Source organism: Amblyomma mixtum, chromosome 3, assembly GCF_055824585.1.
Source record: "Amblyomma mixtum isolate Tamu chromosome 3, ASM5582458v1, whole genome shotgun sequence".
In the NCBI taxonomy this organism is placed as follows: domain Eukaryota; kingdom Metazoa; phylum Arthropoda; class Arachnida; order Ixodida; family Ixodidae; genus Amblyomma; species Amblyomma mixtum.
In genome coordinates this window covers 98,435,085-98,449,180 of record NC_143014.1, presented here as the reverse complement: position 1 = coordinate 98,449,180, position 14,096 = coordinate 98,435,085, and the positions used below count along the sequence as shown (strand labels likewise).

The 14,096-nt window shown below is 41.8% G+C and overlaps 1 protein-coding gene across 5 annotated transcripts in view; it reads right to left on the bottom strand.

Moving 5' to 3' along the window:
• Nucleotides 1-4,088: 4,088 nt before the first annotated feature.
• Nucleotides 4,089-14,096, bottom strand: part of LOC149351105 (uncharacterized) — a 123,701-nt gene continuing 113,693 nt past the window's right edge. For all 5 annotated transcript variants that reach the window (XM_089580348.1, XM_089580344.1, XM_089580345.1 and 2 more), the window contains 3 exons: nt 13,345-13,564; nt 12,224-12,387; nt 4,089-6,646 (listed from right to left, as the gene is read on the bottom strand). In XM_089580348.1, the coding sequence (XP_089436474.1) occupies nt 6,440-6,646; nt 12,224-12,387; nt 13,345-13,564 (591 nt within the window). In that variant the 3' untranslated portion in view covers nt 4,089-6,439. The remainder of the gene's footprint in view (nt 6,647-12,223; nt 12,388-13,344; nt 13,565-14,096) is intronic.

Here is a 14,096-nt window from a genome sequence, read left to right as displayed (position 1 = left end):
GATCTCTTCCCCATGAATGTGCCTAACTATGCGGCTCTCCTTGTTTTTGGAAGCGCTGCTATCACTGACCACTATCCGAGCTTCGATTCCTGAATTGAGAGGTGTCAGTGTATGTTAAAGATCCCCAGGTAGTCAAAATTATTCAGAAGACCTCAACTACGGCACCTTTCTTTCACTCCCTCCTTTATCCCTTCACATACGGCGTGGTTCAGGTGTCCGCCGAGATATGTGAGACAGTTACTGCATTATTTGCTTTCCTTAAAATCAAGTTTCAGTTTCAATTTTCAACCATACCCTTGACCAACTTTCTTCTCTGCACCAGTTTTCTCGACTGGCTCGAGCATCGCTTACAAGCGCAGCTACCCAATCGAAGTGGCATTTGTTTACGACTTAGTTACGTGCGGCTATCGCGCCCGGCGACTACCGGCCAAATCTCCAGTGCATGCGGATTCCAAGCAGCAGTGCTACTAGTGAAAAAACATATGCTTGTGGAGCAGGAGTTCGTCTGCTACGTGCACCTCAAGCATGACGACTGGCAGCTTTAGGCTGGATGGAAGATAGCAGTGTCCCTTTTGAAACGGGGTGGCGGCAGTTGCCACCATGCTCGGCTTTGTGTCTGTTTGTTTAACTGTGTTGTAAATTACTAAAATTCACCAATTTCTTTCAGTGTGTTTTCCTGCACATATAACCTTCTGTCACCACTCAGCTTTTGAGCCACCACTCTTCCAATCGCTTTTTGCTAACTTCCACCGCAGATTTATTTACGTGACCATTGTTATCTCTAAACCCTATAGTATAGGACCCCAGGAAGAGTGACTGTGCCTGCATCGACATCCAGATGGATAGCATCACATTGGAGTATGAGGTGTTCAATAGTTTCTACAGATTTAACACACACAGCACATGTGTGTGCGTTCTAAGACACCCTGACCTAGCTTCAAAGAGTAGGGCACTGCCTCTTGAGTTATCATAGAAAAATTTTTTCCTGATCTGCCTTTTCCAGTATCGGTACAGTTCTACACTATGTTTCTTTTCCATTGAATTAATCCAATTTTTAACTTTTGCATTTTTAACGTGTCGTTTAATGCTCTTTCTTTCTCCGTCCTCGTGTCCGGCATACTTACTGGTTGGTTTCCTAGTTCTTTTCCGCCACTGTGAGTCAACGCTCTTCCTGTATAAGTATTTAAATACCTTAGCTGCCCACCTGTTATCGTCCAATTTCCTCAGGCGGTCTTCCTATAGTATTTTACTCTGAGCTTCCCGTGCTTTGAACGATGCCCAGTTCATACACCCCTCTACTGCCGCATTTGTGGTTTTGCCGAGGACACCTAGTGCTAATCTTCCGGCAGTGCTGCAGAGCGGCTATGGTGCGGCTGTGTGCCAGTGCATACCACCTATATAAGTGCTTACTGCCTTGAGTTCTAATGGCATTTGTGCTGCGCCACATGTAAAAATTTAATGGCATTAGCCTTACTACTGAGTTGCCACAACTTATTCTCCCGAGCGCGATGCGTACTATCGTCCCCATTACACACACAGAAAACCATGCAACTTTGTCAGCAGCTTCCCAACCAGTAGTAAATGGGTATTTCATAACTTTCAATCACATGATTCAGCTTCCCAACCAGTAGTAAATGGGTATTTCACGACTTTCAATCGAATGATTTAGGCATCTCTACAACATGTTTGATGCGAAGGGCACCTTTTTTACAATCACTGCTGACAGATACTCTCGGATTGTGTGCTAACATGTGAGATTATAGCTACGTTTTCGACTTGTCAAGCAAGAACAGCGGTGTTTTCTGGAAAATAATATATTTACATTACATTTGAACAACATTCCAGAGATATTGTACTCATTAGCACTGTTTATATACAGGTGAAATTTCTGACTGCCTGCAAGCGTTATCAGGACTTTTGTATAATGATGTTAAATGTGGACATGTAGCACCAACTCTAAAAATACTGTCATTTCTTGTGTGCGTGTGGCACGGTTTTACCCTTTCTTACCTGCATGTATTTTTTGTTCTAAATCTAATTATTGAAATTCCAAGTGCCAAAGCTACACCTGGTCATAAAGCATATTATAATGAAAGGCCCTGGACTGATATTGACCACCTGATCTTTTTTATCGAGCACAAAGCCTTAGTACGTGGGTGTTTTTAATTTTTGCTTCAGCCAGATGCATGGGATCTAACGTGCAATCTTGTGCTTACTTAGCATTAGGAAACCACAGTCGCTGAGTCACTCCAGCAGATCTAAACTTGTCAATTGGTTGCATTCTTTCTCTGTTTCACTGACTTTTTACACCAATGAGCTTGCATTCAACTTGATGCCGTTATGAACATTTATGCTCCTCACTAAAAAACACTGAAAAGCTTTTTTCCCCAGAGGATGCATTGCCAAATAACGTGTAATTTTAGTAATACCAAGCCAAATCTGGTTCATTATATGCATTTGTATGCGACATTTTGCCTTATTTTGCGTTATTTTCACTGTGGCTACAGTTAGCATTTTCTTTGAGTATGGCTATAGTGTGTTAACACATCATTGCAACATAACCTGCTAAGGCAGATGATGTGTTATGTACTAAACTGTATGAAATAAGCTCGAAACCTTACCTGCGAGACATGAATGCAAGGACAGTAATGCCTCGGCTCAACTTTTCAGATGGGAACAGCACCAACACTATTGGCATATTTGCAGCTATTGAAAGTATACACAGTCTACAAGCTGCACACTTTTACAATCGTGACCTGGATATGCATGAAAACTTGCTTGCTAGTTGTATGCAAGGTTGTGCAAAAGCCTGAGCTGCCAAAGTGAAACATGTTTTTGGCTTCTGCAGCAGTGGCAAGCAAGTGGTAGCCACTCCAGAATCGGACAGTGTAATTAACAGGACTTCTTGAGCACAAGTACATACTTCCACTTGTACTAAAAATTTAACACAAAACTGACACAACCAACTAACAAAATAATCAACCCACTAGGTTTATTTCATACAAAGATTGCGATGTCCCTGCTTCACAGTTTAGTACACAAGGGCAGGGTACAACTGAATTACTTCCAATAACATGGAAGACAAACTAAAACCCACAGCATCTCACTGTAATAATATAATGAGTGCAGAACAACCTGGCAAAAATGAAATCTATTCAATGTTACGTACACATATGTACAACCTTGAAGACTAGACCTATAAGCTCGGTCACTGGAAGATTCCAAGATGCCATGTTGACACTAAACCACAGGGGGACTGCTTGTTCTCACTGTGGTCAGCCTCAAAGTAGTAACATATGATGGAATTGATGCAGCCGTGTTGACATGGCCAAAGCTTTGTTCCTCCTACCCCTCTTCCTCCCCCATGTGTTGTGATGATGCAGAGCTATCATCAATTTTAGTGCAATCCTCCTATTATCAACAAAAGTAATATCAAGCAAGCTATGTTCGACAGGAAAATTTGCAAAACAGCCAATAGAAATTGGTTAAAGTGTGTGCCATGCATTGATGAAATACAGCATGCAGGTAATAATTACCTGTTCTATATTGGCTAGTGGTAACCTTTACCACTTAGTGGCAGGTTATATAAACATTTAAATGCTACTTTAAGGTAACCATCTTTGAACCTGTTATCAATCTAAGTGTCTTCCAGGGGATTGGTTTCACTTGAAACAGGCATTGCTAGAGAAGTTGTCAGCAATGTTTTCTAAACATCTTGCAGAAAATGGTGGCTTGGACAGATCAGCAACACACAAGTGCATTGAAGTATACCAGTCTTACTAGTGCTGTGCAGTGCCATTAAAGCTAAAGGACATGCTCAGGCACTGGAAAGTTCACAGCAAAATTTACTTCTGTAGTTTGACTGCTTATGTTGAAGATACATGGTTTTTCTGCAGCTAGGATGTGCTGACTTCTTGTAACACAATGGCAAAATAACAATAATAACATGGCCAGGGAACTCACGCATGCTTTACACCATGGCGCAGGGGCACGAGTGTGTGAAAGCAACTGGTTGAAGCAGCAGTGTGTGAAGTTAGTTCGGCTGTGTGCTTGCATTGCTCCCCCCCCCCCCCCCCCCCCCCCCCCGGTTATGCATAGAAACTTGCAGAGGCACCCGGCGAACGCGGTAGCCGCATTTCCATACCGACGAAGGCCTGCATGACAAGTTTTGTATATGACAGGATGTCCTAGTAGTCAATACACTAAATCAGTTAAAACCTTGTAGACTAATCCAAGCTACGACCTGAAAGACTTATTTATTAATGCTTCTGGGATTTTTCGCTCACGGCCAACACCGCCGACGATGACACCGGCTTTTCTGCGACACGGGGCCCTTAACACTATCGTGTTTAAAAATTTGTACACACACCACCCTGAAATTTCCTGTTTTCCTGTGGTAAGAAAAGAGTTAAAGTAGAAACCCCTACATATAAAGTGAGTCTAGGTTGACTGATTACTTTCAAAGAATGTAAAATATGCGAATTCCACAGCATAGGATGCACTATAAGTGATAATTTTGGGATCAGCATCGGTTGGGCCTCGTAAATTGTTTCAGAAAATAATGCTCGTGGAGCATCATCTAGTGGGATACTTCGTGCGATGAGCCCCTTCACTCAAATGAACTAAAGAAGCGCAGCAGTCAAGTTCATAGCCCTTTTCACCAATGCAAGAGCATGCCCTTTAGCTATTTGAAAACTTAACATCATTCAAGATGACAAAGTACCTAAACAACCTTATTCATGCAGACGTATTGTGACAAACTTTCTAATCACAAACTCGGCTACAAAGAGCATTGTCTGTGTCCTGCTCATACAAACAGATGACATATGGGTCCAGGCTGATGCCATGGAGTGTCAGTGTCCATTTGTATGTTCATTTACATGACTGGCTGACACAAACTATGGCTTTAGTTGCACTGCACAAAATTTTTAGTCGGAGTACAGATCACCCAGAAGCAAAAGAAGGCAGATGTGAGCAGGCAGGCGCATCATTTAAAAATGGAAAACATTGACAGGATGAATGGAAAGGACAAAGAGTGTTGTGCTAGTGCCTTTTGTCTGTCTTGTCTGCACTCTTTTTATATTTTGCACACCCAATAGCATGTGCTTATCAGGTGAGCTCTACTCCAAGTGGTCTGCATTTTGACTGCGTTATCCTCTTTCATCACCATAGTCTGGTTTGTCATTTGACACACAATCACTGCGCACACACACATACACACACCCTTATAAAATGGACTGACACATGCTGAAAACATAGCCAAGGCTTTACTGACGTTTCGACTGGGGACCAGTTTTCATCAGTGTGCTCTCAACTGGTCCCCAGTTGAAATGTCAATAAAGCCTTATGTTTTTAAGTGTGTCAGCATGGTTTTAAGTGTGCGTTTTTCAAGCGTGTGTGTACAACTTCGGGCTCATAGTGCCTTTTCAATTGATGTGTGTGTGTGTGTTCGTGTGTGTAAACAAGCAGGCCATGTAAAGTGTGGACTGCCTGGGTGCACTTGTAAATAATCCTGCAAAATGGCTTTAGAGCACTAATGCATGCAGGGGAAAAAAAAAAATAATGGCTAGAATGGCATCAGTATGCAATAGAGAAATGACCACAATGACCATAATCCTGATGTGCATTCCAAAAGGGGTTCACTGAATGAACACATGTCAAACAAAGTGCAAATAGTGCACACTTCTGTTTAGAGCACTACTTGCTGCATTTCAGCCATATATGACATATGACATTTAACAAGTAAAACAAAAAGATCCCAGCAGCAGTCCACACCTATTTTGAGGCATTCAAATCAGCACATATGTAAGCATGAATTTGCATTTTTGCAGGCAACACTACTGTGGAAGGCCTTTCTTTTTATGCACACAATGTTGAAGTTTATATAAAGGCCACCTTCAATACACCACACAATCACAGCATGCTGCATTCTTTTTTTTTTCTTTTTCTTTTTTTTTTTTACTACGGCTTCCTGAAGATCTTAGATTTGGTGGCCTTCTTTTGCAGAAATGTTGGCTCAAAGAAAGGCTAACCCACCTTTTCTTTTATATTGGTGTGCAAGGGACAGGCAAAAGCTCATCTTACTTTGCAGATAAACATAAATATAACAAGCTTTCTGAAACATGGTTTACTACAACAGCCTGCACCAGCCACTGTTGAAGATCGAGATTTGTATTCAACTACGTGGTCAAAGCCCGATCGCAGGCTGAGCTGAGCTCTGGCAGACCTCGGAGGTCTACAGTAAACAAGTTGTATGTTGCATTAAAACAGATGCTGTTGGTGCATGCATCAAACTTAAAAAGGAAGATCTGGCTATAATTATGACAAACGTTCATAAGAACACGGTTTACCTATGAAGTTTGTGCGCATCTGTGCTCTTCAACTTTGCGTCACGCTGCATACTGCTAAAAAAAAAAAAAAGGGATCCTTTTTGCCAGTATTATCTGCTCTCTGTAAAGTGCACAGCACTTATTTTGAGGCTTGCCACATCATCATCCATATCAGCTCCTTGTGCAAATCCTTCGCCACTCAGGTAGGCCATGCTTCCATCTTCTTGCTGTTGCACTGTCAGATAGAACTGATCTTGTTCTGAAGGTGTTGGCAGCAGTGACGATCCACTATCTTCACCTGCTGCTGTTGAAGGAACCTGAATCCAACCAAGAAGATGCATTTAGCATTATGCAGTCCATCTAGAATAAACTGCAAAGAGTGCGGGGCTCCACATATGGGCTTGTGGATGTCAAACAAAGGTCTGGATATAATAACAAGCAAGCACCACCCCCCCCCCCCACCCCAAAAGCCAGAGGGAGCGATATGCACACACAAAGATCATCAAAGTTCAAACATGGGAAGAATGAACAGGTATGCCACGTTTTCATTATCGTCACCCACAAAAAATAACGCAGCCCGAACAAATCAAAGAAGAGGGGGCGAACAGATGCGGGGGAAAAAAAAAAACAGAGCACAGTCAAACAAATCTAAAATAATGTCAATAAAACCAACAACCAATACGGCTAAATGAGTAACAATGAAAGTTTGTTTGTTTTGTTTTGTTTGTTTGTTTGTTTTGTTGGGGTTTAACGTCCCAAAGCGACTGAGGCTATGAGAGACGCTGTAGTGAAGGGCTCCAGAAATTTCGACCACCTGGGGTTCTTTAACGTGCACTGACATCGCACAGTACACGGGCCTCTAGAATTTCTCCTCCAAAGAAATCCAACCGCCGCAGCCGGGATCGAACCCGCGTCTTTCGGGTCAGCAGCCGAGCGCCGTAACCACTGAGCCACCGCGGCGGGGCTAACAATGAAAGAAATATAGAAACAACACAGCAAAAACCGTGCAAGAAAAGTTACAGGCATAAAGCGGTAAAACTGATTAAAACCAAAAAACATGATATCTCTTTCATTGTCACTCGTTTAGCCATGTTGGTTGTTGGTTTCAACATCATTTTAGATTTGTTTGATTATGCTCTCTCTTTTTTCTTTTTCCCATATCTGTTCCCCCCTCTCCCCCTTTTTTCACTTGGTTGAGCTGCATTATTTTCTGTGGGTGACAATAATGAAAAGGTGGCGTATCTGTTGGTTCTTTCCGTGTCTGAACTTTGATGTTCTTTGCATGTGCATATCACTCCCTCTGGTTTTCTATCTGTATAAAAGGTGCGCGTCAGCTGCCTTTCAAAATAAAGTTGTCAGTCTGCACAGTTGTGTGTTCTCCTTGTTCTCATCCGTTGCCTGCCAGCGCTGTGATTCTCAGAGTGTTTCTTAACCAACTTGCCCAGCAACACACCTTGCTCAAGTACATCCTATTTCAAGACACTACATTCTATCGCATGTAGCCAACAAAAAGACCTGCAAATACCACTGAAAGCCTGCACTCTTGCTTTTAAGCTGCACATAGTGGTCCAATAGAGTTGCACCTCAGAGCCAATTTTTGTTTCAATTCCATAAACCTACACGTACAGCACCTTCAAAACCAAGTGACTGACACGAAAAGTTACCAACTCCACCCAACAGCATGGCAGCTGTCCCAGTTATGCACAAGGCGTAAAGCACTCTACATATTATGCTGTGCTTGTAGCAACAGTTCCACACTTGTGGAACAGAGTTCTATGCTTAACTTATACAGCCATTTTTATTCGTTTTTTTTTTTTCAACAAACACCTAAAGGCCTTCAGACAAGGGTATTACATAGGAGGAGCATCGGCATTCGAGAACGCAAAAAAAAAAAAAAATAGGCGAGAAAAAAGGTGCAATACATAAATACAAAAATTGCATAATGATACATAGAGGTTTAGGTTTAGGTATATGGGGTTTAACATCCCAAAGCGACTCGGGCTATGAGGGATGCCGCAGTGGAGGGATCCGGATAACTTCAACCACCTGGGGTTCTTTAATGTGCACTAACATTGCACAGAGCACGGGTCTCTAGCATTCTGCCTGCATTGAAATGCGACTGCTGCGGCCAGGACCGAACCCGCGTCTATTGGGTCAGCAGCTGAGCACCATAAGCACTGAGCCACCACAGCGGCTATAATGAAACATACTTAATACAGAAACCACAAAAACATCAACCGATAGTATACCCATAAATAAAAAAAAATTCCGTATGAAGAATGTGGCAAATGCTGCTACAAAACAAAATAACAATAGAGCTGAATGCAACAAGTAGTACAACCAATGAACAACGCAAGACCAACATTTGTGTTAGTAGGTCCTGAAACTAGTTAAGGCTTATTTCTGTAGTGAGATGCAATGGTAGATTATTCCAGTTGACTGTAGTATGAGGTATGAATGATTTTGCAAAAGCAGAACTGTGGCATGAGATGTGTTCAATTATTCCAGTTGACTGTAGTATGAGGTATGAATGATTTTGCAAAAGCAGAACTGTGGCATGAGATGTGTTCAACTTTGAAAGGGTGATTGCAGCATGGAAAAAAATGTATCGGGTGATTGAAAGAAATTGTAACACAGCAAGTGATGATGATAAATATTTGGAAGAGAGCTAAGCTTGCTAGTTTGCAACGACGGGATAAGTTCGGCACACGCCTATAGTGCTGTGACGCTAGTAAACTGAAAATAATCCAAAAAGATGAATATAGAAGCACGGTTTTGCAATGCCTCTAACTCATCTATGACATATGCTTGATCAGGGTCCAAGATGACAGATGAGTACTCAATTTTAGGCTGTATTAATGTAACATATACTAGTTTTCGGAGGTGAAAGGGGCATGTTAGAGGTTTCATTTTAAAAGACCAAAAGAGCAGTTAGCAGCTGCCAGAATATGGTTAATGCAGTAATTCCAAGTTAAGTTCGACTGAAGATGAAGTCCCAGATACCTGTAAGTAGTCGGGCTATTATGGACAGTGTAAGGTGTCGGGATGCAGTGTTACTTACGAGTGAATGAGACAAGCTTTGTTTTAGATGTATTAAGACCAAGATGAACATTGTTAATGGAATCAAGATCAGTTTCGAAAGATTGACGATTAGTGTCGTTAGCAGTGTTACAGTATAGGACACAATCATCGGTGAATCTAATCCTGGATGATACGCAAGAGGGTAAGTCACCAATGAAGATAAGAAAAAGCAAAGGTCCCAGAACGTTTCCCTGGGGAACCCTGGACAAAACCGGCAACAAAGAAGAAAGATGACTACTGACTGAAACTAACTGAGATCGTCATGCAAGAAAAGCCTTCACCCAGCGACGTCCGAATGAATGTTCAGGTGGGTTAGTTTGAGCAAAAGTCTGCAATGGTGGCATGGTTGAATGCTTTAGAAAAACCAAGAAATAGCACATCCACTTGAATGTCGGCGTCCACTGATAAAAAAAGGTTGTGAATGAAACCGGAAAGTTGAGTGTCACATGAGTATCCCTGTTGAAATCTACGCTGGTATTTAAACATGATGCCATATTGGTTGGTTGGTTTGGTTTATGGGGTTTAACGTCCCAAAGCGACTGAGGCTATGAGAGACGCCGTAGTGGAGGGCTCCGGAAATTTGGACCACCTGGGGTTCTTTAACGTGCACTGACATCGCACAGTACACGGGCCTCTAGAATTTCTCCTCCAAAGAAATTCTAGCCGCCGCGGCCGGGATCGAACCCGCGTCTTTCGGGACAGCAGCCGAGCACCGTAACCGCTGAGCCACCGCGGCGGCTGATGCCATATTCCTCAAGATAGTTAACAACATTAGTGTAAACAACAAGTTCCACGAGCTTAAGATATTGAACTTGTTAAACATACTGGATGATAGTTGAGAGGATTAGAAGTGGTCACCAGTTTTCAGTGTGGATATTACTTTAACAATGCACCAATCATCGGGGATCGATCCAGACGTTAATGATCAATAGAAGAATAATGACAGTACTTGAAAAATGCTCTGTGAAGAGTTTTTAAGTATCTTGTTATTTATACCCAGGTGATCAAAACTTGAAGTCTGTTAGTTATTCATGAGCGATTTAATTCCAGCATCATTAATAACCATCTTGGATCTAGGATCTTGCCTGATGTCTTCAAGAATAAATACTGATGAGGATGCTGATTTAAACATCTGAGCACATTCGGATTCAGAAATTGGGGCATTATTCGAGTCGGTAAGGATAATGTCATCAGAATTTCAGGGATTAATAACGCACCAGAATCTGCGTGGGTATTCGTGATCATTGATGGCAAGATGTTACTGAAGAATTCCTGCCAAGTTTTTCACAGTAATATTTAGTATTCCTTATCACTTTGCTTATGAGAAGTCCCATTCACTTTAGCCAGTCTGTACAAGTGTTTTTTTTTATTACCGACTCTATGACTCTTGTGATCAAACCAGGGAACACTTTGGTTGTACTTTATCAAGAAAAGTTGAACATACTGATCGATGAGGTTAGGAAGTGTTTTTTTAAAACAGAATCCAGTTCTCCTCAACACAACAAGAGGGCCAGCTCATAGTGTACTCCTCCGAGAAGGTGGTTAATTCAGAGTTCATTTAGGAAAAAATAGCCTTGCTGTAACAACTTATTTGTTTTGATACAGAAAATGATTGATGTGCCTGGTGATAATGTCATGATCAGAAAGCCCATCATGGTGAGTGACATCTCAACAAATATTTGGGTCACTGCTTAAGATTAGGTCCAAAATAGAGGAATGAGGTGATGACTGAGTAGGTTTAGAAATAATTTAGCATAACGAAAAGTCAAGACACGTCTGTATGAATACATGAGCCTCTTTGTCCCTTGACGGGGCAGACAGCGTGTCCACATTAATGTTAGAAAAATTGAAATCAGCAAGGATGAGTAAAACAGAATTTGGAAAATGAGCACACACATCACTTAATATGTGATAAAATTCGTCTCCAAAACTATCATACAGGTCAGGAGGTCGGTAAAACACTCCGATTACAAGGTTTGTAATACTGCATTTCAGAGAAACTAACACACATTCAATGAAAGATGAAACTATTACAGATACAGCTACAAATTCCATCTTTATTGCAATAAGGACCCCACCTCCTCTCCGCAACTTCCTATTACAATGGAAAAGACTGAAACAAGATTCGCTCAACAAAACACTACTGTATGGAATAGCATCGTGTAATCACGTTTCAGTTAAAGCAACAAGCAAGGCAGAATGAGAATGAATGAAGGAAGTAAGTGCAACGGCTTAGGAATAACGTTTCTGATATTATTGTAAAGAAAGGAAATGAACTTATCAGAACAATGGGCATGGGGTGTGAATGAAGATGAAAGAGTGCAAGCTGGACCGCTTAAAAGATTTTGATCACTTCTGCCAATATAAACAGCACTGCGGGTGCGGAGTGCAAGTTTCTTCGCTTTTTGTGAGCAGCAGCAGATAGTCACGAGCAACCACTAAAACCAGAATAACTTGGACAGCCAGTACGAATAGTTTCTATGGTCTTAAGAATTTCAAATTAATGAGACGAGGTTTTACATGACATCCCCACCCCCCCTTAAAGAAAGAAAGAAAGGTTATTTTTCGCTCTCAACTAGGCATTTGTTCCCTGCTGTAGACCTTGCATGAGCAATACACAAAGCCAATCATCCACAAACAATGATATGGCCACATTGACAACTGGTGAGTACCATTACCATGCCTTTCAATTAGTTTGCCACCTGCTCCTTCTTTACTGATGGGAAAGAAAAAAGGGAACAGAATTTGGGATTGGTTCTCTACAACACCAAGCCTCAACACACGAACTTCAGACTGCTATAAGATATGCATACCTGTATTGTGATTGTCTGTGTGCCATCACCAGTTGAGTATGTGGTGACACCAGGCGGTAGATTGGCAGATCCCCCTTCCTGCTGTAGGGCACTTAAGCAGCTGTAGATAAGTTGTGCTGCATTCAGGTTGCCAGGCAGAATACCTTCCAGCTGCTGCAAGGTGCCTGAAGGCCAACACACTCAACCAGTCAATGGAAGTACTGCACTTTTTATCAAGTTCCCAGGCTACTGCGCACGTGAGCAGAGTTGTCACCCGGCAGCATGGTGGCCCTAGAAATCTGATGCTCCACATGACAAGTAGGAATGTCCCCCAAGTGCTTCCAGAGCCCAGAAGTGCTACCAGAGATATGCCGCAACATACTGCAACCACTCTACCCTTGGGCACAATAGCCTGGTAACTTTCTCAACAGTCTCCCAGCTCAGGCCAGGCAAGTTAAAAGACACGATAAAAGCCAGTAGTTTCAAAGAAACATTTTAAACATCAAGTAATAATGTCTCGATTCTTGCTGTGCCAAAGCTAATAAAAGGCTTGGTATAGCTTCAGGTATTCTGTTGTTTTGGTACTCATTAATAATGCTTTAAATGGAAAAAAACACTGACAAAATCACTCTTTTCCCTTTGCTTTTAAATGTGGTCACACTGCACTGCCACAGCTACAGCTCACATTAAAGTACATACATGGTCTAGAAGTGAAGCAGGAAAGTACCACACTTTGTCAACAACAAGCTGCACCTTTAGTAGGATGATAAAAGGTTTAAAGGTCTTAACTCTTTCCTTACCAAGAGGCAATGAGTTTTTTGAAGGTTTCAGTAGCTTTTTTTTTCTGCAACAGCTATTGCATTTGAAATTTAACGCAACACATGAAAACAAAGCTAAATAAATGCACTTCTTAGGCATATAAAATTGAATAACAAATTGTGCTTTACAACAGAAAATTTTAATTGCCACAACCAAGATTTTGCCACAACCAAGATGTGCAGTAAGTACCAGACATGGTGTGTTCATTGCTTCTTAGTGCCACAATAGAGAGAAAGGGAGGCATTTCATAGTTAGCAACATACCTACCTTCCTTTCCACGCTAACAACAAAACAAGCAGAGAAGTGTACCACAAGTGGCGTACCTTCAGGCAGTTGCAGTCCTTCACCTTCCGTGCTGGCTGTTGAGCTTGCTGTGTTGGGGCTAGAGAGCTGGGCAGGAACTGCCAGGAAGCCCCGCTTGTGGTCTGACATATGGTTAGTGTAATTCTCCTTGCTCACTGAACGAAAGCTGCACAATGAGCACGCATACAGTCCATCCAGGCCAGGGTGCTTGTTCTTCATGTGCATCTTGTACGAGATAGCCTAGAAATCACAGAAAAGTCTCTGCATGAGTTCTGTGGAGCAGATTATGGCCGCTTAATGACATAACAATAGCAGTGCAAATCAGTTAAGTACCAACAAAAGCCTATCAAGGAAATCACTAAAACAAAGAATAAAAACCACAGCACTTGCTTAACGCTCTAACGAGTTTAAAGGAAACTCCAGGGATTGATTCATACATTTTCATGAAATGCATACGCCAGGCTCTCCTTTCTGTCCTGAAAAATTCTGCCAAATTACGTGGCTGCGTGGCACAAATTTCTTTTAAAGCTGGCTGTTTCAAGGTCCTTCAGTTCAGGCGATACTTAGGATAACACCCATTTGGTATGTCACAATCAGTACTTGCATGCTGATGCTCAGTCCCTGTTCTGCAAATAATATATCAGGCTTGTTTCCAGTGATCTGACAGATCAAGAAAAGGGTTATTATTGCTTGCAGTAGCTAGTTAAGACATTATCGTGTGCAGTAGCTTTGGTTGAAACGCTTTCGATGTCATCACTGCATTATATGAAGC